Raw genomic sequence first — 27,092 nt, forward strand, 5'->3', positions numbered from 1 at the left:
GATGGGACAAATCTGCTGAGGGAAATGTGGAAGTGCCTTGAGGAAATGAGATGCACGCAATGTTTTCCTGGGAGAATGCTTGTCTTCTCTAACAGGTGGGCTTCTCCACAGGGGTCACATCAACTGCAGTATCTGCTAATTGCATCGTTTTCCATGAACAGTTTTCCCTGAGTTTAGGAAGTTTTCCTCTCCTAGTCTCTTTGTTCTCCCTAGTTATTCAATTATATTTGATTCTTAATGTCTAACATTTTCAAGAACACATGGCTATTTTAGTTGGAGAATATTGTGGATGGGAATTTTTTAAGGGTTGAAAGATATACTGAAACTAGTGTATAACTGATAGGAAAATTGGCTTTGATTAAGACATGATTAGACTTAAATATCAGGAGAGGCTGGTGTGTGGCTCCGTGCTGGAGCCCTTGCCTCTATGTCCAGCCCTGGATTCACTTACCCACACGTGGGGTGGGGAGAAGAGTAATCTGTGTTCTTTACTTCACACCTCCATCATATAGAAAGAGAGATGTTCTCTGGTTAGTGATTGCTACCAAGATTTTGTCCATTTTACTGAAATGATATGTACAATGCTCACTTATGGCCGGGCTGTGGTGGCGCACACTGTTAATCCCAGCACTCGGGAGGCAGAGGCAGGAGGATCTCTGTGAGTTCGAGGCCAGCCTGGTCTACAAGAGCTAGTTCAGGACAGGCTCCAAAGCAACAGAGAAACCCTGTTTTGGAGGGGGTTTGGGGAATGCTGCCTTATTGTAAGGTAGAGAAGAAAACAGTATAAGTAGAAATACTATACAAATAATTTTGTAGATGGTGGATTTATATGTGTTTATGCAGCCCGACTTCTGAGTAAGTAAGCCTCCACTGCTGCACCTTCAAGGGGATGACGAGTTGTTTGCCTTCTTGGCCTTTCCAGGCGTATCCAGAATATCTCATCACCTACCAGATCATGAAGCCGGAAGCCCCTTCACAGACTGCAACAGCTGCAGAGCAGAAGACCTAGTGACTACCCTGGTGAAGGCCAGAGTGAGTCAAACCTGCGACTGGATTACAGTGAATTGCTTCCAACAACAACAAAAAAACAATATTCTCTAACCCAACAGCCAAGAAATGTGCTGTTTGTCTTTTATCGCGTTGCTCGAGTGATGGTACAGTGAGTGGCTGAGCACTCTCACCTGCCTCTTCCCTTTGAGGAGATGTTTACTGGGCGGCCCTGATCCTGTCTCGTCGGGCTCCTTTTCCTACGGTTAACCATTTCTAAAGCAAGATGCTTTGCTTGAGACACAGAAATGGGAAAAGGGAATATTCACACACTACATTTTCTTTATTGTGTTTGGCACATGTATAGCAGATAGACACATGTGACGGGCTCATTTTTAGTTTTGCAAAACAACTATGGTTGATGCTTCTTGTTGTTTGTTGTTGTCATTGTTACTTTGAAAATGAGCCAGAGTCTTCCTGGGATATTTTGCAGAATCACATTGACTAAAATCCTTAGCAATGCAATCAGAGCTTCTGACCGAGCAAACTGCTTCCACTTCTCTTGTTAGATTTTGTATCTCCGCTTCTTGTGAGCATTAAAGAAGAGCATCAAGGTTTAGTTTCCTTTTATAAACTGACCCATCTGAAAAGGAAGGGTGCAAACACCTCTCTGTGCTCTTTGCAGTCTGCAGGGCTCACAGGACCATGCTACAAATGCCCAAAGAGCATTCATTGCCAGGGAGAGGTCTAAGGGAGGTGGCTGTGACTTCTCTTCCTGGCGAATGATTAGCAGGTTGTGAGGGAGAAACCCATTAAGAAGCGGGGTGAGTGGAACACAGTGCTTTGTGGCTGCAGCCAGGCCATCCCAGGGATGTCTCAATAAAAACTTCACTTAATCTGAACTGCCAGAATTGTCACCCCTTTATGTCACCCAACATTGCCCTTTGCTTCCAAAGTCAGGGAGCTGTCGTACTCCGTTAGGGTCCCCAGCATTTTACTCTCCTCTTTAGTTTAGAAAGCCAGGATTCAGACCCGAAGAAAGAAATATGCACAAACGCAAAGACTTTGTTTCCTCCATACTCAGCCTTTATTTTGAGTAGTTTCACATGGCTTATAAAGATCCCTTTATCTCAATTTTCCAACCATTTCCTTAAAGTTCTTAATATATTTATACAAGAAAAACAAAAATTGAAACCAAAGGCTCTTTGACTTATTTTTTTAAATGCCCCTGATAGAGAAACGTCTCTTTGTGAAAGTACCTGCTTGTTCTAATGGCATTCGCCAAGTGTGTGCGACATTGAGCAAAACACGCTTCCTGCTGATGCCCTCATGGGCCTTAACTGAGTATTGAACTGAACACATTATTTAGGTTCATACTGCATCTGTCTACTCAGTTTTAAAGCAAAAGTCATATAAACATAGAGGGAAAACAGTGTGACACACTTACCATTTCAGTCGGAAGTCCTGAAAATAGGTTTTTGGTTGTTTTTTTTTTTAATTTTTTAATGTAAACATATTAAGCTGTGACCATCTTCATTTCCCTGGCTCTCAAAGTACACATTTCTCTTTTTCATTTTATTTATTAAATTTTGTTAGCTTGAGCCCAATGCTAGAACTAGGCATCCAGTCTAGGGTGAACTTTATAGTTACATCTTGCATGGGTTCCTCAAAATTAAGAATTAGCCTCAGTTTTTACTTCTATTGAAGTTCTATGGCCTGAGCTGGGTGATTGTGTCTTCGGCTGTGGGTTTAATGCAGCTAGGGTTCCATGTAAGCTTCAAAAGTTGGTGTTGGTTCAGAGAGCTTTCTTCTTGCTTTTTTTCTCCCACTGTTAACAAAGGCTGAAGAAATTGCCGTCTGTGTAGTTGTAGTAGCTAAAATGTGTGTGTTATTTGCCTCCTCCTGACTAGAACACTAAACGCAGCTGTGGTTTTAGTTAAGTAAAGGAGTTAAGTGGTATAGAGATTCATGGAAAGCTTTACCGCTTCATTAAAAGATGAACCACTGTCTGGCTGAGGTTGTGTATCGTGTCGTCTCCATCGTACTAGCGAGGTTAACTTGGGCCTTACCTTGAGGAGGTAGCTGCGGTTCACTAACCACCTGTGCTGCGTGCCTGATGTCCTCTGTGTCAAGGAAAGGCACTGTAGAAAGAAAACTTGCAGTGCTCTTGGTATGACTCACATATGACAGAATGCACATATATGACCTGTTTAAAAAGAGTGGGGCAGTAGAACTAACAGATATTTTCAGAACTTGAAAACCAGAGGTATTGTGAGTGTATTCAAATTGGCAAAAGGTGATTGTTTGGACTTTCTTGAATAGCAATATATGAAAAGCCCTCTGGAATATAAAAGCATGACATGCAACTGAAATCTGGTTAGTTTCTGTATGTGCATTAGTTAGAACCACCGGCAAGTTTCGGACTCCAGCTTCCCAATGGAACTTAAGAGAGAAGTCAAGTGTCTCTATGAGCCTCACTTTCAAGGGTTTTTCTAGAGCCCTCATGGTCCCAGTTTACCGGGTCTGGCCAGCTAGACACTTAACTCAGGCATAAATTAAGGCTCGTACTTTACTCTTGCTCCTCCCCAGATTGCTAATCTAGTATCAGAAGTAACTCCTGTGTTTGGCCCCATTCTTCTTCTTCCTTTCTTCGTCTTGGCCCTTACAGAAGGAATCCAGGTCTCTGTAATTTTCATATCAAGACCAGAACTGGGTTTAGTCCTCATCCACTTTCTGCCAGTGTGCTAACAAAGGGCAGCACGGAATCCAGTGTTTTCATTCTATACAAAGTAGTAACAGTACAGCCTTTCCCTTCTTAGCAGTTAGAGCTCCACACCGTGGAAGACGCTAACAACACTAGCATCTCCTGGAAGCAGCCCGGGCTCCTCTGAGCATCATGTTACCGACTAGACTCCACTCATTTCTCCTTGCCGTCAAAGTAGCAATGTGCACTTGGACTACATAGAAGTACTTGAATATGGCAAACTAATAAGCATACATTAACAGCTTTTTTACAAACAATAAATTTTTTGTTAATGGTAGCAAGCAGCATTACAGTGCAGTAAATTGTCTAGGTTTTCCTCTATTTCAGTATATGCCCAGTTGCATGAGAGGTAAAGACATTGTTCCCTCTCCCTTTAAACATTCGCTGTTTGGGTTCCTATTAATGGTCTTGTGAACAAAAATGGTGTGTATTTTTAAGACCATCTCTTCCCTGTCCAGTCCCCCAGCCCATGTACCCAGATCTTTTTTGTGAGACAGCCTTCTTACCATGTTTTCTGTTGCATAGAGCTACAGACTTCAGAGCCATTCAGCAACTATTTAAAAACTATATTAAAATAGGTTTTCATGTATCAGAAATTAAAGACTGGTGTTTGGTGTCAAAGCAATGACAAAGAAATGAGAGTAATTGTGAAAGTAATCTTTAAAGTATTGCTATCTATATCTAGCATATAAAAAAATTTTTTTTTGAAGACCGCCCTAAAAAGTGAAGCATCTTCAGCCAATTTAGGCATTCTGCAGGTAACAGACAATTGAGTTTTTCTTGTTAAGAAGGCCTTATTCATGGCAGAAACTTTTTACCCTTTTCTCGTCTAGCAGTAAAACATGAATCATTTCTTAGTACTTGACCAGTGTTAGTGAGTGGCCATGTCTCCGTACTCCCTGCCTGGGAAGTGTGTGTTATGGAGCTTATGTTGTAAGCAGTACATCACACACAGCAGAGCTGGAACATCTAGTTCCTCAGCCTCCAAGTCTTCCGGTTTGAAAGTGGGGGATTCATAGTATGTGATCCCATGTGGAGGTGGAGTAATATGGAAGTTGGGTCTTAGTCGTTTTAAAGTATAAACTATGATACATTAAATTCAAAACCTGTAGGAAGTGAAGATTTTATATACTCTGTAAGCTACAATATGGTCATGATATGGACAGTTTTACACTTCTACCAGAGTTCTGCAAGATCCAGAAAACTCACACCATAGAGATAACTGCATTTTCTCCCTTCATTTCTCATCTTCCAGAATTACTTCTTTGTCTACTCTTCAAATGACCCTGGATGCCCCTTGTTAGCTCAAATTTGGTAATGTGGTGTCGCTGAACCCCTCCTAATGTGCAGGAATTAAAACTAGAAAATACCACGGTAGAAGAAAGGACTGAAATTTTTTGAAGCTAGTAGCATAGACTTAGTCAATAACCTTGCTGTATAGTAAACATATTCACTACACAGAACACTGCAACTCTTCCTGTGTGTATAGTACCTGCTTCTGCTCCCAGTGTTTGTGCTAAGCTTATTCTTTGTGCTAGTAAGATTTGTCTCTGATACCTGCAAAACTAAAAAGGTACTTTGATTGTCAAAATCTCTCAGAAACTTAGGAAACCAGCGTGGAGACTGTTCTGACAACAGCATTTGGAGTCGTGATTGTGCTTTCTTCCTGTGATGTTGTTCTGTGTGAATAACCAGTGTAGTGGCCCTTGAGTTTGTCGTTAGTGTTCTCTTGTGTCTGGTCTGTGTGGAACCCGCCAGCAGCAGGATTCCAACCCCACCTTGTTCTTTTTCCCACTTGTCCATCTGTAGGTTTGTCAGACAAAATACAAGATGCCCAGTTAGATTTGAATTTCAGGCAGTTTTTTAACTCGAGTATATTTCATGCAATATTTAACATATCTGTGCATTTTTTAAAAATGTTCATTATCTGAAATTCAGGTTTTTGACTGAATAGCCTAGATTTTCATTTTATTTGTAGTTTTTCTAAATCTAATAGCCTAGTGGTTTGATCACAAAAGGATACTCACAGCATGTATATTCTCTGGTCTTTATGGCTTTCATCTGAAATGGAAGACCTCTCTCTCTCTCTCTCTCTCTCTCTCTCTCCCCCCCCCCCCCTCTCTCACCTTCTACTTATTTCTAAAAGAGGCATCAAGGAACTTAACCATCCTACATGGTGGGTTTCTATTTAAAACATCTCTGTGATTATATTTAACCTGTAATTGTGCTTTGGCTTAATGTCTAACTTACAGTACTTGTAACTGATTAATATTCAATAAAAACATTTTAAAATACACTGTGCGTTTATAGCATTCAGCTTGTGTTTCCTTTCATCCTGCTTTGTTCATGTCAGCTTGACTATCCGCAGCACAACTGACCTAAAACTCAAAATTCATGTAACAAATCTCCTTTCCCCTCTTCTCAGCTTGAAGTTCCTTATAACCTGTACACCCACATGGGAGCTATAGAAAGACCACAGAGCAGTAAACCCCAGGGTGCTACAGAAGCACAGCGATAGCAGGAGAAACTCAGAAAAACCTTTTAAACAAAGGGCTGTGGTCTCCAACATCAGACCCGGAGAGCGGTTCACAGGCCCTTCCAGGAGAAAGGTTCTGAACATGCCATGGGGAACATTTGAAATCTCACACAGCTGAGTGTGGTGTGCTAACCTACAGTCCCAGCACTTAGGATGCTAAGTTTCAGGCCAGTCTGGTTTGCATGGGATAACCTACCTATCTTGTCCCCAAGAAGCAAAGAACTTTTCCTCACCTCACTGGTACTATTTCTCCACAGCTAGTGGTCTTTAGGTAGCAAATTTGAAGCTAGGTGTGTTTCCATAGCTTGTCTAGCAGGCTTGTCAGTTAAAAACATTAATTCTTAGGAGCACTCTAGTTTCCCTGAACCTAGAAGATGCATGGAGTGGTTTTTCATAACATACCAGGCAACTGGTAGTTAGCGAATCTACCAAGGGCACAGACAGAAGCGGAATTTATTAAAACATTGCAAAGAAGCAATGGGAATTGTGTGCTGAGGGAGTGTGTGGAAATGCTTGTATAATGGGAACTTTACCAGGTCTTCAGTCTGTTTGTGTGGGGTCCATAGCAAAGTAGACAGGCTAACTCTTTTGGTTTCTTTTGAGACAGGGTTTATCTGTGTAGCTTTGAAGCCTGTCCTGGAACTCACTCTGTAGAACAGGCTGGCTTCGAACTCACAGAGATCTGCCTGCCTCTGCCTCTCGAGTGCTCAGATTAAAGGCCTTGCACTACCACTGCCCAACAACAGCTGAACTTCTTACTAGATGGTAAATTTTACAGCAGTTTTTTCTCCAGGCTGGCCATTTGTACATGGCCTCAGCCACTAGGGGTCAGGCTCTGAGTGGTCGTGGCCTGGTAGGTAAAGTCTAGAAATTTTGTGGTTTTTTTTTTTTTTTTTAATTGGGGGTGGTGGCTGGTTTTGCTTGTTTGGTGGGGTTGTTGTTGTGTGTCATTTGTTTCTCTTCATGCTCTATGTTGTCATTAATCAAATAACCCTGAAAAATCTTTTGACTCCCCGTTTCACAGTTAAACTTGAAGGTAACATGGCAGAAATAATGTGGATCTCAGAATACCTTCCACTGAGAACCTAAGCGCCAGCTGCTGTGTGCCAGTCCCTGATTATACGTGATGTTTAGATGACATGCGGTTCATCGGTGTCTCACAGGAAGATGAGATATTCACAGCGCCCTGAGACTGTCAGAGCATAGAGGTGATCAGAACTGTGCGCCCGTGGCAAGTACAACGTGAAGTAAACACTTTGGAATCTCAGCCGCTCAGTACATCAGCTTTTAGAGCTTGGCCCACTGTATGTGGTGGCTTGACAGAAGTGGGGATAGGGGATAAATCACTTCCTGGACTGAGGTTGACTTCTGTTTTAGTTAGGGTTTTTACTGCTGTGAAGAGACAACCATGACCATGGTCATGCTTATAAAGGAAACATTTCACTGGGGCTGGCTTACAGTTTCAGAAGTTTAGTCCATTATCATCATGGCGGGGAAGCGTGGCAGCACACAGGCAGACATGGTGCTGATGAAGGAGCTGAGAGTTCTACATCTGGATCTTTAGGCAGCAGGAAGAGATTGCCACACTGGGCATGACTTTGAGCATCTGAGTCCTCAAAGCCTGCTACCATAATACTTCCTCCAACAACACCACACCCATTCCAACAAGGCCACACCTCCTAATAGTGCCACTGCCTATGGGCTTATGTGGACCATTTTATTCAAACCACCACTGCTTCTGATCGCTACATGTAATATGGCATTCACACACATGATATATATGTCATATATATATATATCTTGTATGTATGTGTATATGTAAATTCACACACAGGTTTTCTAAAACACTTGGCTAAACTGGATTTATTTTTTAAGAGGAAATTATAACCAAAGCAAATCCCATATAGAAAGAAGCATTTTCTTTGTCGCCAATTTCAAAAGGGGGCGTGGTGGACTGTGGATTGACCTACAACCATGCACATTCTAGGACAGCGCTTTGTTCCCGCCCCGGTGGGAACTTTTTTAACTTCTGTGGCTTACAGTACTTTGTATTAGTTGTGACTCAGAATGTCAAGTTGAAGCCAGCATGTTCGCCTTAGAGTGTTTATAAACCTTTATCGTTGGCCTGGTTTACTCCTCTAATTTTATAATCATAGCACACGCCAAAGGAGCACACAGAATTGTTAGCAATAGCAAAAGTTATAATGCTACTATAACTGCTTCAGCTGAGTCAGTGGGTATGGAGCGTGTTGGTTTTGTTTCAGTTAGAGTTATTAAGATTCTTTACTTGGCATAGGGCTGGTTTATACAGAAGAGCTGATCAGCTTTACTTTATAAGACCAGGGTGTACCACACTAAACTCTCAGAATCCCCAGGCAACTTTTGGGAACAGCATTTGTCTCCACTTCCCTGTTAAGTGTCTGCAAGAGTTGTTTAATAGTTGTCCTGGAATGGTGTGGGATGTGGTACAGATGCCATGCTTTTGGGGTGCCAGTGTCTTCAAGCAACTCCCTACTGTAGGCTGTGCCGTCTAAGGAGTTCCCAGGGACTCGGTGCTGTGGGGATCCTGACCTCCATCACAGGAAAACCGGAATACAGGAGGAGGAGTTCAGGCACACTGAAGACTCCATGACCTCGTAGGTACTGTGGTGGCAGGATGTTATCTATGTTGTTAACCGAGTTGAAAGATGGCAGAAGCTCAAAACAGCAGTTACTTCACTTAAAAGAATTTCCCTTTGTAAATGAGAATATAGGTTGTTTTATGAGGTGAGTTTCAATCTTCTGGATGAGCCGAATGCTTATTGTAACACGCATAATAAAAACCCAGAGACAGATATTAGGGTTCAAGCTGAAGATCAGAAAAGCCAAACGAAACAAAAGAACAGCCAAGCCACTAGAGAGTTCTTACCTCTACCAAGGCTTAGACCAAGGTGTGATCCTGTCCTCAGTGTTGTAATAAGAGTGGCAGGACACAGCCCCGCCACCCGGCTAGCTTTGCCCGAAATAATTACACGGAAACTGTATTCTTTTAAACACTGCCTGGCCCATTAGTTCCAGCCTCTTATTGGCTAGCTTTTACATATCAATCTAACCCATTTCTAATATCCCTGTAACACCATGAGGTGTCTTACCAGGGAAGATCTTAACCTGTGTCTGTGTCCGGTAGGAGAATCATGGCAACTCCTTGACTCAGCTTCTTTTCCCCAGCATTCTGTTCTGTTTACTCCACCTACCTAATTTTATGTCCTATTAAAGGGCCAAGGCAGTCTCTTTATTCAACCAATGAAATTAACACAAAACAGAAGACTCTCCCCCATCATTTTTCCTTTTCCTGTTTAAACAAAAAAGAAAGGCTTTCACTTTAACATAGTAAGATTACAATATAACAAAACAGATAATCAAACAAGAATTAGTTACAATATTTATATCTACTTTATCTTTTATCATAACCAAGGAAAACTATAACTAACCATTCTTCAACTCCATCAAAGACTCCAAAAGGATATAATACAGTGTGACTGCAGACTATTATGCTCTCCACCAAACCTCAGACTGCACGGAGCTCCTGTCTCCTCCTGCCTTATGTTCCTCTTTCTGCCCAACCATATCACTCCTGTCTCCACCTCCCTAGTGCTCGGATTAAAGGCCTGTGACTTAAGAGTGTTGGCATCACCTTTGTGTGAGTTCTGTCTCTCTTTTTAGACAGATTCAATCTCAGGTAGCCCACGGAGTCCTGAGATTAAAGGTCTGTGCCACCACTCCTTGGCCTCTGGTGGCTTAGCTCTGCACTCTTATCTTCAGACAAGCTTTATTAAAAATACAAATAGAGCCAGGCAGTGGTATCTCACGCCTTTAATTCCAGCACTCAGGAGGCAGAGGCAGGCAGATCTCTGAGTTCGAGGTCAGCCTGGTCTACAAGAGCTAGTTCCAGGAGAGGCTCCAAAGCTACAGAGAAACCCTGTGTCGAAAAAAACACCAATAAACTACCACTATAGCTGTTTTAGTGGTCTTGTTGGAGACGTTTCTTCTGCGTGTATACCTCTTACTGCACATGGATTTGCAGCAGTTTGGTCAGTTGTGTGGTCTTGGCTTTCAGGTCTTGTGTGAGCAGCTCCAAAGGAACCAGGGCTGTTCCTTCCTGTTCTTCGCTCTCCCGGCTTTCTGCCTCATTAGAACGGTGAGAAATTTGGGCCCTGAGGGAGTCTGTCAGGGCTGACTTGCCGAAACACTGCAGGATTAAGATGCGGCCCCAGCTCTGCCATATGGAGTCACAACCTGGCCCTGCCACTTGCTATCCAGAGGATGTGCCCAGTTGCCTCAATTTCTTATCTTGTTTTTTTCTTTATCATAATTCTTTATTGACTCTGGAAATTTCACGTTGTGCACCCAATCCCACTCACCTCCCAGTCCCTCCATATCTGTCCCACACCCCTGCAACATGCCACCCCCAAATTAATTGGAAACAAAATAAACAAAAACCCACTTTGCTCCTCTGTCCTTCCAACACTTCCTCATTCATCCTAGTGTCCTCGGGAGCCGCAGTGTGTCACGTAGTACACCCTTTTGTCCCATCAATCCTACCATGCGATGTTCATTGCAGTGAGTCACTGGTCTGGTACAAGGCCTCTGGCATCCCCTATGAGCGTCATTACAATTTCTTGGTGTTTATAACTCGATGGTCCATTTTAAACAAAACTGGCTCTGCTCTACTCGGCCAAGATAAAGCACAATTGGCTAAAAAGGGGGGTTAGAAGAAAGCAAGTCTGTATAGCTGCCTAAGACAGATCCCACCCCACTGTTCTCAACCAGACTGGAGCCCGGGGTGCTGCAGAGGTGGAGCCTTTAAAAAGCAATGAGCCCTCCAACTTCTGCTCGCTCCTTACTGACCCAGGAATGCGGCGCCGTCCAGGAATTTAGTGAAACCACAGTAACCTTAGCAGCTAGTATGAGCGTGTGCATCAAGCTTAGAGGGTGGCCCAGGTTAATTATTTCAAAGTCTTGTAGTAACTCAGTTTCACTTGACCGTTTTCCAGAAAGTTAAATAATTACGAGATGGTGGCAAACTATTTTACTACTCAGTTCGCAATTTGGGAAAGCCATACCAATGGAATCTGACAAAAATGATGTGTGGCAGGGTGGTGGTGGTGCGCACCTTTAATCCCAGCACTCGGAAAGCAGAAACAGGAGGATCCCTGTGAGTTTGAGGCCAGCCTGAGCAAGTTCCAGGACTGACTCCATAGCTACTGGGAAACCGTCTCAAACAATGAAGTGTATGTAGATCAGCACATCTTCTATCACCGTGTTTTACATGGCCGTTAGCTTGCGTTCACTCTAGCCTTGGAGTGTCATTGCTTATTTCCATAGCCCTGATAGACGATGAAGCCAGTACCTATTGCCCCAGACTCTCAGACCCTGGACCTCCTCACACAGGAATTTCTTTCACATTCTTCTGTGACAGCCCTCTCAGCTGTTTTCATGCCAACAGTGGCCTCTTCCAGTCCATCCATGTCACCTCTGACACTCGCTCCAATAGATCTTTGCAGGAGACTCTATTGCCATTGGCTCTTCTAACTCCTAGTAAGCAGCCCCCACCTCAGTGCACGGCTTTCATCACCTCCACCGCAGGTGCTATGCAGACATGATTACTTGAGGTCCCAGGTCCTCCCCTTCCAAGTTCTAGCAGCAGGATGTGTTCCAATGATGAGTCCACAAAAGCAGAAACGGTTGAAAATGTATTTATTTTCAAATAAATGATCGTTTTCAAGCAATAAATAAAAACAGACATGTTTGACTCTTCTAGAAAACAAAAATCCCCTAAACTATGTACATCCTACAGAAATACAGGCATATCAAATGTAGAAATGACGCCACTCAGAAAGATGGGGCTATTTACACAAGATCCAAGTATTGCATTGTTATCTTTCTGAAGTCTAAGTGGATGAGTCATGAGCAGGGAGGAAGGGCAGGGCCCTGGAAGGAGGGCTTCAAAACAACACATACTTTCTCCATCTTTCTTTATGGAGACAAAGTTGAAGGAAATACATCAACACCCAGACACTACATTGAGCCCACTCACAGTGCTCCACAAATTGGTTCCCACACAGGGGCTCCCGCAAAGAAACCACCTCATCCCTCAGCTGGCTGTGGACAGTGGACCACACTGACCTGGTACCAAAGTTGCCGTAGCTCCTGTTTCACCTCCGTGGGAATTCCACCACCCAGAAGCAGTGTAGTCTCCAAAACCTGGCTGAAACTAGGCACACGGAAAGCACCTAGGAACACTAACATATCGGTATCGAGGTCCCATCCACACAAGTCCTGGCTTAGCTGGGCAAGGGTCACATGGATGAGGGGTTAACAATTGCCCAGGCAACGGTGATGGACAACCACTATCAACTATTGTATCATTCCCACGGGCTTCATGTTCACGGCCCAGTCCCTTCCCCTTGGGATTAACCTCCAACCTCCCCCTACCTTCTTGCCACCTTCCCAAGGACTGAGTCACTTCTCATGGCTTCCTCAGCCTTATGGAAAACCAAGCACAGGTCACAAGGGGGAATGGAGCTGAGAGCCACCTGCTCACCTATCCTTCAGACTCCCCCACAAACTCCCACAGATGAGACAAGATTCTTGGGGAGAATTGGGAGTGTTCCTCATTCTCTGACAAATATTTAATAGCTTTTGTCCCATCACCAGAAATCAGTTCTTGGACAGGATGCTGTCTTTTGAAACTAACCATTTGGAATGTCCCTGGGACACGGTCTTCATTAGAGCTATTCCAGGCCATCAAAGAGGCTTCTGGAGAGAGAACAACAGTTTTTTAAGGTCTCCCCCCCTTTTTTTTCAATCAAACCAATGTCCTATTTTCTAAGAGTTTTGGGTCTCATGCTGTTACCAAGTACAAAGAAAATGCCTTTATAAATAGCCCCTTGACATTGTCAAAGAAGGCCTGAACTGGGAAGCTGGGGAGGGACATCTGGAGCTCCCTCTGCCTGTGTGGTTGGGATCCAGTCTGGGAACTAGGACACATTTGGCAAACACACTCGTATAAAAACTGAACGTAGTCTAAAGGCTGCCTATGCGCCCTCCAGAAGCCCTTCCGTTCTCGGAGCCCAGGGCTTGCCTAGCTACAAAACTCTACCTAATCTAATTCTTCAGCGGCCAAGGAAGCAGGGGAAAATGGAGGCCCATACAACTTGGGTCCGCCGTCCTAGAGGCTCAACTCCTTCGTGCCTTCAGCCAAGCAGCAGAGGCAGGGAGGCAGGGTAGCCCTTCCTTCTTCTAAAAACACCAAGTGAGGACTCCAGACTCACCCAAAGGCAGAGTTTGACCCAGGCCACCAATACAAGTCATGCCAACACAGGTTCACAGTTCACGGAGGGAAATGGAAGGAACCCGGGCTATCTGGGATGGCGGATGAGAAAAGAGCATTCCACCATGATCGTGACACTGAGGCTTGAAGTTATTTATGTGTGATCGAGAATGTTCACAGAGATCCAGACTCAAAAAGCGGGGGAAGAGGGGTCCCAATGACAAACAGGGACGTGCTCCCATTCCTGACAAGCCTGCAGTATCTCTAACTGGGCACTCCAAAAAAGTGTTCCCCAGTACTACAGATGGAACATCTCCCCTCCCCCACCCCAAGCCTTCCCCGTAGAAAAGTCTTGTTTGGAAAGGCTCCTTACAGCCTTACAAACCTTAGCCCACTCAGAACCCCAAAGGGCCAAGTCCCCACTTCACAAGAGCCGGCAGCCAGCCCCCTCTGTTCTCCCACTCCTCCATACTTTAAGGAGCCCCAAGTCATGGCAGACACATCTTTTTATTCAAAAGAGGGCTTTTGGAAGTATTCACTTGTCAAGGAGGGATTTAATAACAATTTCTTGGCATACTTCAAGTAAATTCCCAAAAGTGACAACGCCAATTTATCCGAAGGGGGGTACATTTTGACTTACAAAATGCTTCATTTTTAGTTCATCTTTAGTGATCTGGCTTTGATGGGGGCCTTGCCAAAAGATTCACTGTACGGAAATCTGAACTGCACCCAGTTTTCCCAGAGCACCTCTTAAAATATGGCATTTATCACAGACAATATATCCAAGGCGAGTTGTAAGAAAACGCTCTAGCCATCACCAAGCGGGTCACTGGAGAAAGAAAGGCTTGTGTGGCTGGGATCACTGTGCTCAGGAACCAGCTGTTAAAGTGACAACCACAGACCTTTCCTCTGCACTATGGCCCTGCCCACTTCTAGGTTGGCATCACAGGGGGGCGACCATGCTGAGTGGCAGAAACCCAGACACCACTCACTGCCTCGCTGCTAGCACACCTATGTGTTTCCGTGCTCTCCTGTGTGACCGCCAACAGAAATACATTCCCAATCCACATCAGCAGACTCCTGCTTACACATCCTCAAATATTCACTAAGGAGAATGATTCAGTTGGCGACTAATTACAAGTGAATACTGCGGCCTAAAAGTTACCTAGAACAAAATTCCTATGAATACAATAGAAGAACAAGCACACAGCCAGGCACTTCCGGCAAACCTGCTTCCTCCTCTTTCTCTCCCCTCTTAATAAAATTTGGCTGAGCACGTTTGCCAGGAGCTCATTTGTAGGTTTCACTTCAAGCCTTACCACTTTAAGGAAAAAAAAAAAAAATGAGGTAAATTTCTACCTGCAAAGTAAAACCAACGCATACACCGGTCAGTCTTCCCTGGCCCCACACGCAGCCATTATTGCTCTTGGTTGGAGTGTTTTGTTTGCGTTTAAGATGTATTCAAAGTCGTTATTGCCATTCTAGCTGGCCCTGTGGTTAGCCAGGGAGAAATGGATGGGGACAGATCGTGATCACCTGGCCCCCACTGGTTAGTCCCTACTTGCTTGCACAACCCTGGCTGGGGGCCACCCCTGGCCTTGGCATTCAGAGACAAGCCCTAACAGCTGGGGGATGTGGTGATGGGGCTGTGTAAGTACGGCAGGCTACTGGGGGCCGAGTGCACACCCACAGACACAGGGAAGCTGAAGACGAACTGCGAGGTGGGGGTGGGAGTGGCCTTGCCTCTCTCCCGCAGGGGACCCGAGGGGCTGGCAGCCTCGGCAGCACAGGTCGTGGTGAGCACCTGAGACTCGAACTGCAGCAGCTGCCCCATGAAGCTGAAGTTGGGCGAGATGATGCTTCGGCGCTGCTTGACGAACTCGAAAGCCTCCTCCAGCCGCACGCGCTTCTTCATCATCAGGTAGGCCAAACAGATGGTGGCTGATCTGGAGATGCCTGCCTGGCAGTGAACCAGCACTCGCCCTCGGCAGTCCTTCACGGCATCTGGGGCAGAGAGTGTGACATGGTTAGGGCCCTTGGCATCACCACCATTGCATGTGGCAGAAGCTAAGACGTGGGAATGGGTTAGACAAGCCGCACTGGAGGATGGGCGCACTGTTACTATTGGAAAGGGGGGGGGGGGGGCTGGAGAGATGGCTCAGTGGTTAAGAGCATTGCCTGCTCTTCCAAAGGTCCTGGGTTCAATTCCCAGCAACCACATGTTGGTTCACAACCATCTGTAATGAGGTCTGGTGCCCTCTTCTGGCCTGCAGACATACACACGGACAGAATATTGTATGCATAATAAATAAATAAATATTTGCCGGGCAATGGTGGCGCACGCCTTTAATCCCAGCACTCGGGAGGCAGAGGCAGGTGGATCTCTGGGAGTTCGAGACCAGCCTGGTCTACAGAGCTAGTTCCAGGACAGGCTCCAAAGCCACAGAGAAATCCTGTCTCGAAAAACCAAAAAAAAAAAAGGAAAGGACGGACCTGCTAGACTGAGGATCCATTATGGAGTACTTTCTAGACTTAACAACAAAGGTATTTTTGAGGCAGACGCCCAGGGAAATCACACAGCAGAGGTCGTTAGATCAAAGAGAACAGAGAACAGGGACTCAAATCTCCGTTTGTCTTCCTCTCCAGACAGAAGTCTTACTTTGGACACATGTGGAGCCATGCGAGGTGACTGGCCAGGCATGGGCAATGGCTTCCAGCTCCCACCACACACAAGTCCCCTTGGACGGGCTTTCTGGTGAAGGGCAGTATTTTGGGTGGAATCCCCCACAGGCTAGTGTATTGAGAGCGCTAATAATTGAGCTGTTCGGGAAGGCCATGAAACCTCCTGAGGGGCCGTGCTGAAGAAATGGGTTTACTAGGGGCTAACTGGGGTCTGACACCCGGCCCCAACTTCCCGTGCCCTCTCTGCTTCCTGACTGCAGGTTAACGGTGACAACAGCTTCATACTCCTGGCACCAGGTTGTCCCCACTATAAGGGACTAATCCTTCTTAAACCAGAAGCTAGAGTCAGTCCCTCCCTTAAGTTGCTTTGCATCTAATATTTGGTGAGAGCAATTACAGCCACACAAGGGGAGTGCCCTAGCCTGCGCAGTACCTGAAATCCCTACCCACTGCTCCCTGGGTACCTGCTCCGCTACCCCGAGGGAAGGCAGCCTACCAATATACTCGATGGCTTCCATGAACCAGGAGCTGATGTCCGCCTTGTGGTTGTCTTCCACCGGGATACACTTGTACTGGTAGTGTCCTTCGAAGTGGTTGGGGCAGTCCGAGGAGACATTGAGCAGAGCCGTGATCCCCAGGGCGTCAAGCATGTCTCTGCGAGCAGCATGGTAGGCACTGCCGAGGTAGAGGAAAGGAAGGATCTCCACAGGGCCCCCCTGCACCAGAAAGAAACAGAAAGACCTCAGTGGAACAGGCACCCGGCAACCCAGACTAAGGCTGGAGGTACCAGAGCTCCTGAGACAGCAGGACAGCCCACCGACGGACGATACAGCGCACTCGGCCACACTGGGAGTTTACTGTTAATGCATCACAGAGATGTGTGTCATGCGGTTGAGGTATCTGTTTGGTCTGCTGTGTCTACAATGAACACACCAGGGAGGAGATGTCTCCGACAAGAGGGGAGGTCACAACAGGCGTGATATCCTAAAATACATGCTAAGATTTGCGAGCAGAAATGGTGGCATGTAACTGCATCCCCAGTCCATCCGACTGGAAGGGTGGTTGGGTGGGTGGGCATGGGCTTGAAGATCAAGCTGACTGTCTTAGGGGCATGGCTGGCACTCCAAGCCCACTAGTACTTTATAACTTGCTGGTATATGAAGGAGAGCCTGGCTGTCATGGGAGCCCAACGATTATTCCACAGCCTCATCCTTTCCAGAACGATAGTCTCAAGATCCCTATAAGATGGGCCCAAGCAGCCCTGCCTGAAATTCCAGTACCAGGGGGCTGAGATAGAAATAACAAGTTCAAGGGCAGCCTGGGCTACAAAGGGAAACAAAATAGAGGCTAAGCCAGAGGTATCTCCTCCCCCCACCCCCCTTACCTGAGGATCATAAAAGAGAGGGAAGAAATAATTCAATACACCTGACCTAAAATTCCACCATGATACTGGGGGTTCACCACGCTGTCTTTGAAGTAAGGAGTTGTGTTTGAAACCTAAAATTCAGAACTCTCAAAGTTCCTTCACGTTCCCCTGCACTGCCTGACTTAACTCTGCCCAGGGTACTACTACACCTACCTGGTCGTGCAGTGGGGTCCCACAGGAGCTGCAGCCCAGGTCCAAGGACTCGGTGGCACTGGGGGGCACAGGTGGTGGGATGGCTGCCAGGGTCTTGGTTTTAGAGCAGAATTCTGGGTACTCAGAAGAAAACCTCTCATAGCCACCTGTGAAGAAGAGTGGTGGTTCGGGTTAGTGAAGCCACAGAGCCAGGGGAAAGGGGGGACAAAAAAAAGGAGAGCTGTTGGCTCGGTGTGGGCCACTAGGTGGCGCTGTGGGTCTAGCGATAAAGGCTGCCGAGCATTTCCCAGAGAGGTTTGTTTGGTCAGAGGGCCTTATGGAGGAACGGAAGGATGCTGGGGACTCCAATTTATGGCCACGTCTTTAATTTCGGATAAAAATGCAAAGAAGATGTACGACAATATGCCAGAGGGACTTTCTAGAGTGCCAGGTGCCATGAGGGACCCATGGGCACTTAGGCAGCCAGCCAGTGGTGCCCTGGCCTGGTGAGGATTCCCATCTGGGATTCCCAAGAGGCACTCTTTCAGATAGTGGAAAGAATGGGGGAGGGGGAAGACGACTTAGAATACCCCACCAGGAGCCCTTCTGAATCTGAGTTAAAGCAGATTCCAACTGCACTGTCTCTGCCAACAGGGCCACAAACGAGAGGAAACCGTCTTCCCTCATACAAACCTCTTCTGCGGCATAGGTTAGGGGCAAGAAAAGATTTCCTGACCTGAGTGTGGATGAGCCCAGTCAACTTTATCGGCCACCTCTTCTGAAGGAGGGGTTTTGTAACAAAGAGATAGCTTACCTGGGACCACTGGGTGCTGTCCCACAAGAGCCTGAGGGCAGGCACAGGGGGAAAGAGGGCAGGTCTCATTTTCCGGTGACCTCCAAGACCAGAAACTATACCACTTCAACACAGCGTGTAGGTCAGAATCAACCATTCAAGGACAGACCCACACAATGGACCGAAATGGACCGCGGTTGGCTAGCTCCTACCCAGTCCCTGCTAGAAGGCACCTCTGTGGGCATTATTTCCTCCAGCTGTTGACAGCAGCTACCAGGGGGATGACATGTGACCAGTCAAGTGCCTGGCTCTGAAATTCCAACCCTAGAAAACTGCTTCCTGCAGCCACATCACAAGGGTTTTTCAGAAGCAGGGCACCCATCCCCACCCACCCTTCTGACCGGCGACCCACCCTTCTGACCGGCGGCTTTGCTTGCCCTCTGCTCACTCCCTCCGGATATAGAAGGATATCTCTGTGGTCAGAGTTCTTCCTGCTGAGTCACCGTTGCCAGCCTCCAGAGGGGGGGAGCCGGCAGACCTGGCCTGCCAGCTATGAATGTATTTGTGGCCTCAGTGGCCACAACGCCCTCCCCCTCCCATCCGAAACCCTTGTTCTTAAAGCCACCCCAAAGGGTAGCGATGAGAGGCTGAGGGATGAAGGAACAATAAAGGTCTGTCACCAAAGGCCCTTGGTCTCAGCCAAGAAACTTCGGTCTATGGCCCCCAGAACACCTCCATCAGTAAAGGCCACTGTCCCTCAGTGTACTTCTGTGAGACTTCACATTTTTAACTATCTCTTTGTCTATTATCATCCATTTAAGCAATCAGAATACTTTCTTAAAGACTGAAGTTACTAGTGGTTCTTGGCAAAAAGCTTCCCACCCAGCTCGCCCCCGCCTTACCTAAAAATAAAGGGTGGGGCTGACCACTGGACCCCAGATTCCAAGGCACAATAGCAGGACCCTCCAGAAGTCTCAAAACTCCTGAGGAAATATCCCCACCCTCCCCATCATAGGGGGAACAGGGTTGCGCCAGCCTGAAGATTCAGAAAGGCCATGGGCTCTGCAGACAGGTCACACCTCGGCCTTCTGCGTCATCCGCTGTGGCCGTGCGTTCTACTAACGCCACCGGCCACCCTCTAACCTCTCGGGGCCTCCAGCTCCTAGTCAGTAAGAAGAGATTAATCTCCCCTGGCACGGAGTTCCTGGCAGACTGATGTGCCTGCCTGGCAGAGGCACCTTGGGAGAGAGGAGCTGTGGCTGTTTGAGGGCTGTAAAGGCAAGTACAGGGTTGTCGCTTACAAGGAAGAAGAAACTATTAAGTCCTTGCCTCCCATGGCCAAGCCTCTGTTGAGGCTTTTGGATGATACCTGGATTACTAGAAACGATATACCCCAAACGGGGGTCCGCCGGATATGCCAAGCGGCCCTGTGGCAAGCATGAGGAGTGCCGGGGTTAAACAGGACAAGGAAGCCCCACCCCCCACCCCGGGGACTCATGGGAAGGTTATGGGGAGGGGCCAGCCTTGATGCCAGAATGACCATCAGGACAAGTGTTCCATTTACACTGGCCTTTCCCTTGGGAACTCTGCTGGCTTCCCCAGGTGGGCGAATCAGCCTTCTCCTGCCCATACAAGAGATCAGAAAGAGTTCTGCTGGCGCCTCCTCAGCTCCTGCCCAGACCCAGGCGGTCCCAGCGAGCATGGACATAACCTGAGTAGCAGAATGTGTTGAGTTTTTTAGGGTGTGACAGTTTAGGGACTGTCCACTGGAGTGCAGGTAACCCTCTTCCTGATCGCGATGTAAACGTAATGGCCCTGGCTTTATTGAGACGGGGCCCCACTCTGTAGTCCAGGCTGGCCTCGAACTCATGGCAGTCTTCCTGCCTCAGACTTCCCGCTCCCCAAGTGCTGGGGTTACAGGTATGAGCCACCACCCCGGAGCAGTGTTATTTCTTACAGTGTGTAGGGAAAACTGCCTGAAAATATCTTCACATCAGGCCCTCCTAGCAAACCCCATCTTCATGCCAGTACCACATGGCCACAGCCTTTTGTAACAGTTTTATCCAAAACTTAATCCACTGTACACAAAAGGGTCAGGCTTTCCCTGCACCTTCTGCACAGGTCCAAGAGAAGTGGAAGCCAACCATGATGGCATATACCTAGTCAGTTCGGCCATCTCCGAAGCACTGGGCATCTTCTGAATAGAATTTCCTAACATGCCAATGAATTTCAACTTGTTTTTCCTAAGTCCTGCTGAATGTAATTAACCTAGCAGATTTCTGAAAGGTGTTTAAGCATATACTTCCTTAGGCTGGGGTGAGGTTCGGTGGCAGAATGCTTGCTAAGCACATATAAAACAGCAGGTTGGTTCCTAGCACCAAGGGGGAGTCAACAAAAAAAGAACTTACTTCCCCTGCTTATTATCTTTCGGCCTATAAGACAGGAATGAAACATTAGGCATGGCCTTCACAGGGCTTGCTTGAGTAGCAACTACATCCCCAGTTAGCTCCAAGGCTCTCATTCTTTTACACGCAGAGCAAAGCATTTCAAAGCATAAATCATGAACACGGGGCCTCCTGGCCATAAATTCTCCACTCTAGTTGGCTGCTGGGCCCAGCAGGAGTGGAGCTAACACATGGGAAAGCACTTTGTAAGGTTGGCGCTGGTAATGCCACCATAACAGGGTTCCCAGAGGGGAGTGGCTGTGGTGGCAGCTACTGCCGTGGACCTTAATGAGGCTGCCACTTTCTCCTATCGTCCTGAGCCACCATCTTGCTCTGGCCCAGAATGGAAGTCTAGGTTGTCTCAAGGTCATATGCCTTTGGGGACCTCACCTTAACCAAGCAGTCTTCAGACCCAAGTGGGCTTCTGACTTTGTGGTTCCTTCCCAGGCCAGCTGGCTGAACCCCCTAAGGCCTCCCTAGCTCTCTCCTGCAGTCTCTGTCCTCCCACGCTATCGGACGGACGTCCAGCAGGCTGGCCTGTTACAGGGTGACTTGTCTTTCAGCCGTGTTCCCTCTGCCAGGAACTGTCTCTCTCAGTAAGAAAAACAGCCGTCCAGTTCTACAGGTTCTGAGCATCTAAGGGAATTTCTTGGCTCCTAAACGACCACCTTTTCCTACTAGGTAAGAAGCTCTGAAGATCTTGAGGATCAAGGACAAACTCCACTGGACGCCTCTGGCATCTTTAGTCAGTTACCTTTGTTGGCTCTAAACACCTAGAAGCCATTCATTGTAATGGTGTAGCCAATGCCATCAAGGCTTGGAATTCTTGCTTGAAACTTACCAATTTTATAATCCTAACACTCCCACCCAATCTTTTCCTCTCTGGGACACAGTGTTACAGAAAAAAAAAAAAGCCAGTCATTCTCCCTGTGGGTAGGCAGGAAATGTGGGCAACCCCTTGAGCTAAGCTCCGAGAAGGCACTGGGAAAGCTGGAGATAAGAACAGAGAGAGACAAGCAGGCACCGGCAGAGGTCCTGGTCCCTTTCTTCCCTGACACAAGTCAGGGTCAGGTCAAAGGCCTGGGGGCAGGTGAGTTTTAACCAGGCCGGAAAGGTGGAGGTCTAGAGGACTATCCCAGCTGCAAGGAGGTTTGAATGAGAACTGAAGTCAGGAGATAAATCCTAGACGGCAGGGAAGATGAAACTGATCAAAGCAGGCCGTGTGTGTGTGTGTGTGTGTGTGTGTGTGTGTGTGTGTGTGTGTGAGAGCAGGCTGGTCAAGTTTGTAATCCAGCTGCCTCAGCCTCCAGGTTACTGAGATCATAGGCATGTATCGGCCACACCAGGCTGAAATCAGTGTGTGTGTGTGTGTGTGTGGGTGTGTGACAGATTAAATGTGTAACACTGGGAATGCTGGCAGAAAAGAATTATTACTACTATTAGGCTAAGAAATTTCTCCTGTTTTTTAAAAGTCAGGCTTTTCTAAAACTCACAAAGCCAAACATTTATGGAGGGCAAGAATCTGAGAGATATATACTAAGGATTAAAAATCTGAAAAACTTAAAAATTTTAGAAACTGTCCCTAAAATGCCTTATAAGATTTTACGTCAAAAGTATCTTCCATGACTTTTACTAGCAAAAAAGAAAATATTAAGATCTTAGTTAACTGCTTTTAACAAAACGTGATCAATAGCAGCAAATACACAGGACTAAAATACTTCAGCAAAGTTTAATTCCTGCTTTTCAACCCTTGCTTGTGAAAATCCACTGTTAACTACTGACAACGTGTAACAAATTATCCTTTTAAGTGATCAAAAAAAAAAAGGAAAACTGAGATTTCTTTTAAAGGCATCTAACGGGGGTGGGGGTGGGTGGAAGACGACAAACTGATCGATTGCTTAGGCAAGGAAAGACGGCATTTCTGAGACCGTTGTTCTGTATCCTCATCCCAGGGATGGCAGGGGCACCCACCGTCTCCTTCCCTGTAGTGCACTGTCTGCCCCATTGCTCCGCCAGCAGCAGGAGGCCCTGATTCCCCAGCTGAGCCAAATTATCCCTTTAATAACTAAGAACAAACCTATCAGGCCTCTGGGCCAGGATTCTCTCCCACCAAGCCCCATCTTCCAGGCTGGCACCCCCTCCCCGGTGGAGGTGGGGGGAGGGGCATGGGGGAGTGTTAGTGTCCATGGCTTCTCCTTCCTACAGCAGACGTTTTCTTGCTGCCCTCTCTACGGAGGCTGGCATTAAAGAGGAGGGAGGAGGCTGTGGCTCAGTATGTACGTTCACATAAACTATGGCGGGCAGATGGACGCTCTGCTACCTCTACAAAACAAGGGGCAACCAACATCCACCTCCACCCCGGCCCTCACTTTAGCCTCTTGCTCCCAAAGTCAGTCAGTACGCTGAACTTCTGGCTAGGGCTGGTGGTGAAGCTGAGATAGCAGCTGTTCCTAAACAGATGAAAACAAAGCAGTCCAGGCCTCAGAGGACTGGGAAGTGGCCTTTTGGCTTTGGAGGGGCAAGGGGACAAACGACCCCCCAACACGGACAAACGACCAAGGAAAGGAGCAGGAAAGGCAGAGTTCAGCCAAGCCCGGCTTAAAGGAAATGGCTTTCTGAGGACCAGGCATCTGACCTTTCATTAGGGAGGGACTGTCATTTTGCCCAGAGGCCACCTGTCCTACCGGGTCTTACGTCAATACTTGTCCTAAAGCGTTTCTCAGAACTGGCCTGGCCTCCCGATCTCCGGATCCGAAAGAGGACCGGCAGAATGCCGCGAGCCACGAGATTTAACCTTAAAAATACGCTTCCTTTTCTAGACGCCAGGTCCCAAAGCCTGCGGCCGGGAAGGAAGCCTTAAGGGCTCCCAACTAAGGCCCACAGCTGCCGCTCAGGGGCGGTCCCCTCCGGATTTCTTCCAGGAAGAAAAACAAGACAATCTCTGACTCCACGTGGGGCTTAAATGCTCCCGAAGCTAAAGAGTCGGAAAGCATAGCCCCGGCTCCCCCAGGGGACTTTCACCAAGACAGTTTCATCTTTCCCACCCCCGATACCAATTCGGGGAGAGCCGGCAGGCTTAAGCAATAGCACAGACGCGCAGCCTGGGGTCCAAACAGGACCCCGCCGAGGGGAGGACACTGGACCTGCGCCTGACCCGGGCCTCCGGGTACCGCGTGGGGCTCGGCTTTGACCGCTAGGCGGTCGCTAGATCCGGGATGAGTCTTTCCGGCAGTCGCTCCTAAAAATGCTTTAGGGAGAAGGCGGAGAGAGACTAGGACTCCCCTGGAGAAGCAAAAGGCGGCCCTCGCGAAAAAATTAAGAAAAGTCAGCAAAATCGCCTTAGCAGTTCAGCCTCGGGTCAACAGCAGCGTTTCCCCGGCAGCTGACGGGTCAAATGGTCAGGAAACAACTGCAAGGAACAAAGCCCCCCGCTGTTCCGCAGGGCCAGCCCCGCTCGCCCGCACTCAGCCGCTTCCCGGTGCTTTTCCTAAGGGACCGGAGAAAAGGTTTCTCCCGAGACTCCCTTCTAGTGACGAACAAGGCTCCAAGAGGAAAAGTGTACTAGAGGGGAACTTCGACAGGGAAAGGGGCGGCTCTTGGAAGGCGGGGAATCCGAAATACCTCCCGGGTTCAAAATTAAGACTCGACCCGCGCGAAAGAATGCGCGGAATGCGGCGGCCGGAGATAGGGGCGCAGCGCGGCAGGGGGCGCCCGACCCCCGCTCTCGCCGCCCGTTCCGCAGCCGGAGGCCCGCACAGCCGCGGGGTTGGCAGGTGCTGCGAGCCAACGGTCCCTTTCTCCAGGGACTGGGACAGTGTGCGACCTTTTGGGGGAAGTCTGACTTCTAAATGACAAGCCACCTTCTCTCCGGCCGCCTATTTAGGCCAGGGTTCGCTTCTACCAGGCACGCGCCGCTAGCAGAGAGTGGAGACCGGTGTGGAACAAAAGGTGGTGATTCTCCGTTGCCTGGATTAGTAGGCGGCGCGGTCCTGTCCCGTGTCCTCCCTAAACAGCACACTCCAGCCTCCGCGCTCCGGGAGCCTAAGTCTAGCCCAGGGCAGGAGAAGCTGACTGCCTTCCAGAAAAGCTCTGAGTTGGGGCACCAGAAGACAAGATAAGAACGCTTCCCAGATCTGCAACCCAATTCTCCTTCCTGTATTTACCAAAGGCGGGACTGTGTACGAACTCTAGAGGCAGATCCCACCTCGGCATTCGCCCTCCTTCACCTCTCTCTAGGGTTCTCGGGGCCACACCGAACCAACAGGCCTCTCTTGTCCCTGTAAGGACTTAGGGGCGCGTTCTCAACACTCGAAACTGGGCTGCGCAAAGGAATCGCTGCCAGGTTCCAGGTCAGAACCGTTCTTGTCAATAAACACGGAAACTCTAGGAAGCATGCAGATTGCAGGTGGCTGGAGACACACGCCAGCACGCCCCCCACCCCAGACTTGGGTTCAAAAACATGGCAAAACCGTGCACACTGACCCGCACGGGGACTCCCGCAGCCCGAAGTCACTCAGGCACTTCTTCCCGTGCCCGGCAGGGCGCAGGCCGCCAAGTCCCTTACATCTACCTACCTACCCCTCAGCTCCCTCGCGGGTGCCCACGTTTACCTTTAAGCAGACAGATATCTGTGCGCTCGGCGTTACGGCGCAGCGCCTGCACGACCAGCGACACGGTGCTGTCCTCGCGAAGGCTCTCGGCGCGCGGGCTGCGCTCGTCGTAGACGATGACCGCTGAGTAGAGGCCGGAGCGCAGGCGGGCGCGCACTTCTTCCTCGGCGGGCAGAATCTGCTCCAAGCTCACAGAACCCTTGGCCCTCCGCCTCACGATGGTGTTGCAGCGCACGTTAACCGAACCTCGGATGTAGCCCGCGCTGTGAGCCAGAAACGGTCTGCAGTCCAGCAGCAGGCACTTGCCGCTGCTCAGCAGCCCCAGGGCTCCGTGGCTGCTGCTGCCGCCCGCGCCGCCACCGTTCTCATCTCGGTTCATCAGCCTTTTGAGCACGCTGCAGTCCATCTCCCGCAGTTCCTCCATCTTCACCATTTCGCCGGGAACCGCAGCAGCTGGGGAGCTGGAGAAGACAAGGGCACCCAGGCCAACTACAGGAAGGCGCAGGCGAGGGCTAAGAGGACGCCTGTCGAAGTGGCCGCAAACTTGGCCCCAGCCTCTTGTTCTCCCCACAACCCTTCCTCCTCCCGCAGCCTCGACGTTACATAGCAGTCCGAGCCGAGCCTTCTCGGACTTCAGAAGCAGGCAGGCGCGCGGCCCTCCGGGGGGGAAAGTGACCGAAGAGGGGAGTGTGTTTACGAGAGAGGGCTCCCCTCGGTTTGCTGCTTCTAGTGTGTTTTGCTAGCTGGGCTGCTCCTGCCGCCACCAGCTCGGGCGCCGCTGTTCCACGCAACACCCCGCTGGAGCTGAGCGCACTACCCCAGCCAGAGTTTCCTCCTCGGCTTAGAGATTTATTAATGCTCGCCCGCTCTCCAGGGGGAGGGAAGAGTCATTACTACCTCGGCAGGCCCCGCCCCCCGCGCGCGAGCGCCCCGCCCCACCCCCACCCCAGCTCGTGAATGGAGCGCCGGCCCCCTCGCACCCAGTCACGGGACCTCGACGTCACAAAGAGAGGAGTAAACAGGGCGCTCGGTGCTCGCTGCCAGGCCCATTCATAAAACTAAGACCTAGAGGAAAAAGGAGGCAGCCTCCGACCCGCCCGCGAGCCGGCAGCTCCCGGACTTTGTGAATGGAGCCGCGGCGCGTCTCTGTGTCCTTTCCTTAGCCCCGGAGCTCGGCGTCCGCGCAAAGACTGTAGCGGGTGGCGACGCCGGTCTAACCGAGGCCTGGGCTCTCGCCTCCCCCCTCCTCTGCCCCCGAGTCTCCTAGATCTCCCCCTCCTGCAGCTCAGTGGACCCGAGCGCTGAGCGGCTGTCACCCCGCAGAGCTTGGGGACCTCCTCTCGCCGGACTTTGTTCTTGGAGTCCTGCCGGTTGCGTTTCGTTTTGTTTTTAATGCGATTGATTTC

The 27,092-nt window shown here is 48.6% G+C and overlaps 2 protein-coding genes across 2 annotated transcripts in view; one reads left to right on the top strand and one right to left on the bottom strand.

The window, feature by feature from the left end:
- Tnks (tankyrase) overlaps nucleotides 1-6,045 on the top strand; it is a 157,969-nt gene extending 151,924 nt beyond the window's left edge. The window contains exon 27 of the mRNA XM_041673586.1: nucleotides 923-6,045. Coding sequence (XP_041529520.1) covers nucleotides 923-1,009 — 87 coding nt within the window. The 3' untranslated portion in view covers nucleotides 1,010-6,045. The remainder of the gene's footprint in view (nucleotides 1-922) is intronic.
- Nucleotides 6,046-12,006: 5,961 nt separating this feature from the next.
- On the bottom strand, nucleotides 12,007-26,542 carry Dusp4 (dual specificity phosphatase 4). Its single transcript, XM_041673881.1, has 4 exons — nucleotides 25,687-26,542; nucleotides 17,861-18,006; nucleotides 16,778-16,997; nucleotides 12,007-15,603 (listed from the first exon to the last, which is right to left on the bottom strand). The coding sequence occupies exons 1-4, from the start codon at nucleotides 26,117-26,119 to the stop codon at nucleotides 15,218-15,220; spliced, it is 1,185 nt and encodes a 394-aa protein (XP_041529815.1). The 5' UTR covers nucleotides 26,120-26,542; the 3' UTR covers nucleotides 12,007-15,217.
- Nucleotides 26,543-27,092: the final 550 nt, after the last annotated feature.

The sequence above is a fragment of the Microtus oregoni genome, unplaced genomic scaffold, assembly GCF_018167655.1.
Source record: "Microtus oregoni isolate MIOR12 unplaced genomic scaffold, Mior012 000024F_ref0000369, whole genome shotgun sequence".
Taxonomy (NCBI): Eukaryota; Metazoa; Chordata; class Mammalia; order Rodentia; family Cricetidae; genus Microtus; species Microtus oregoni.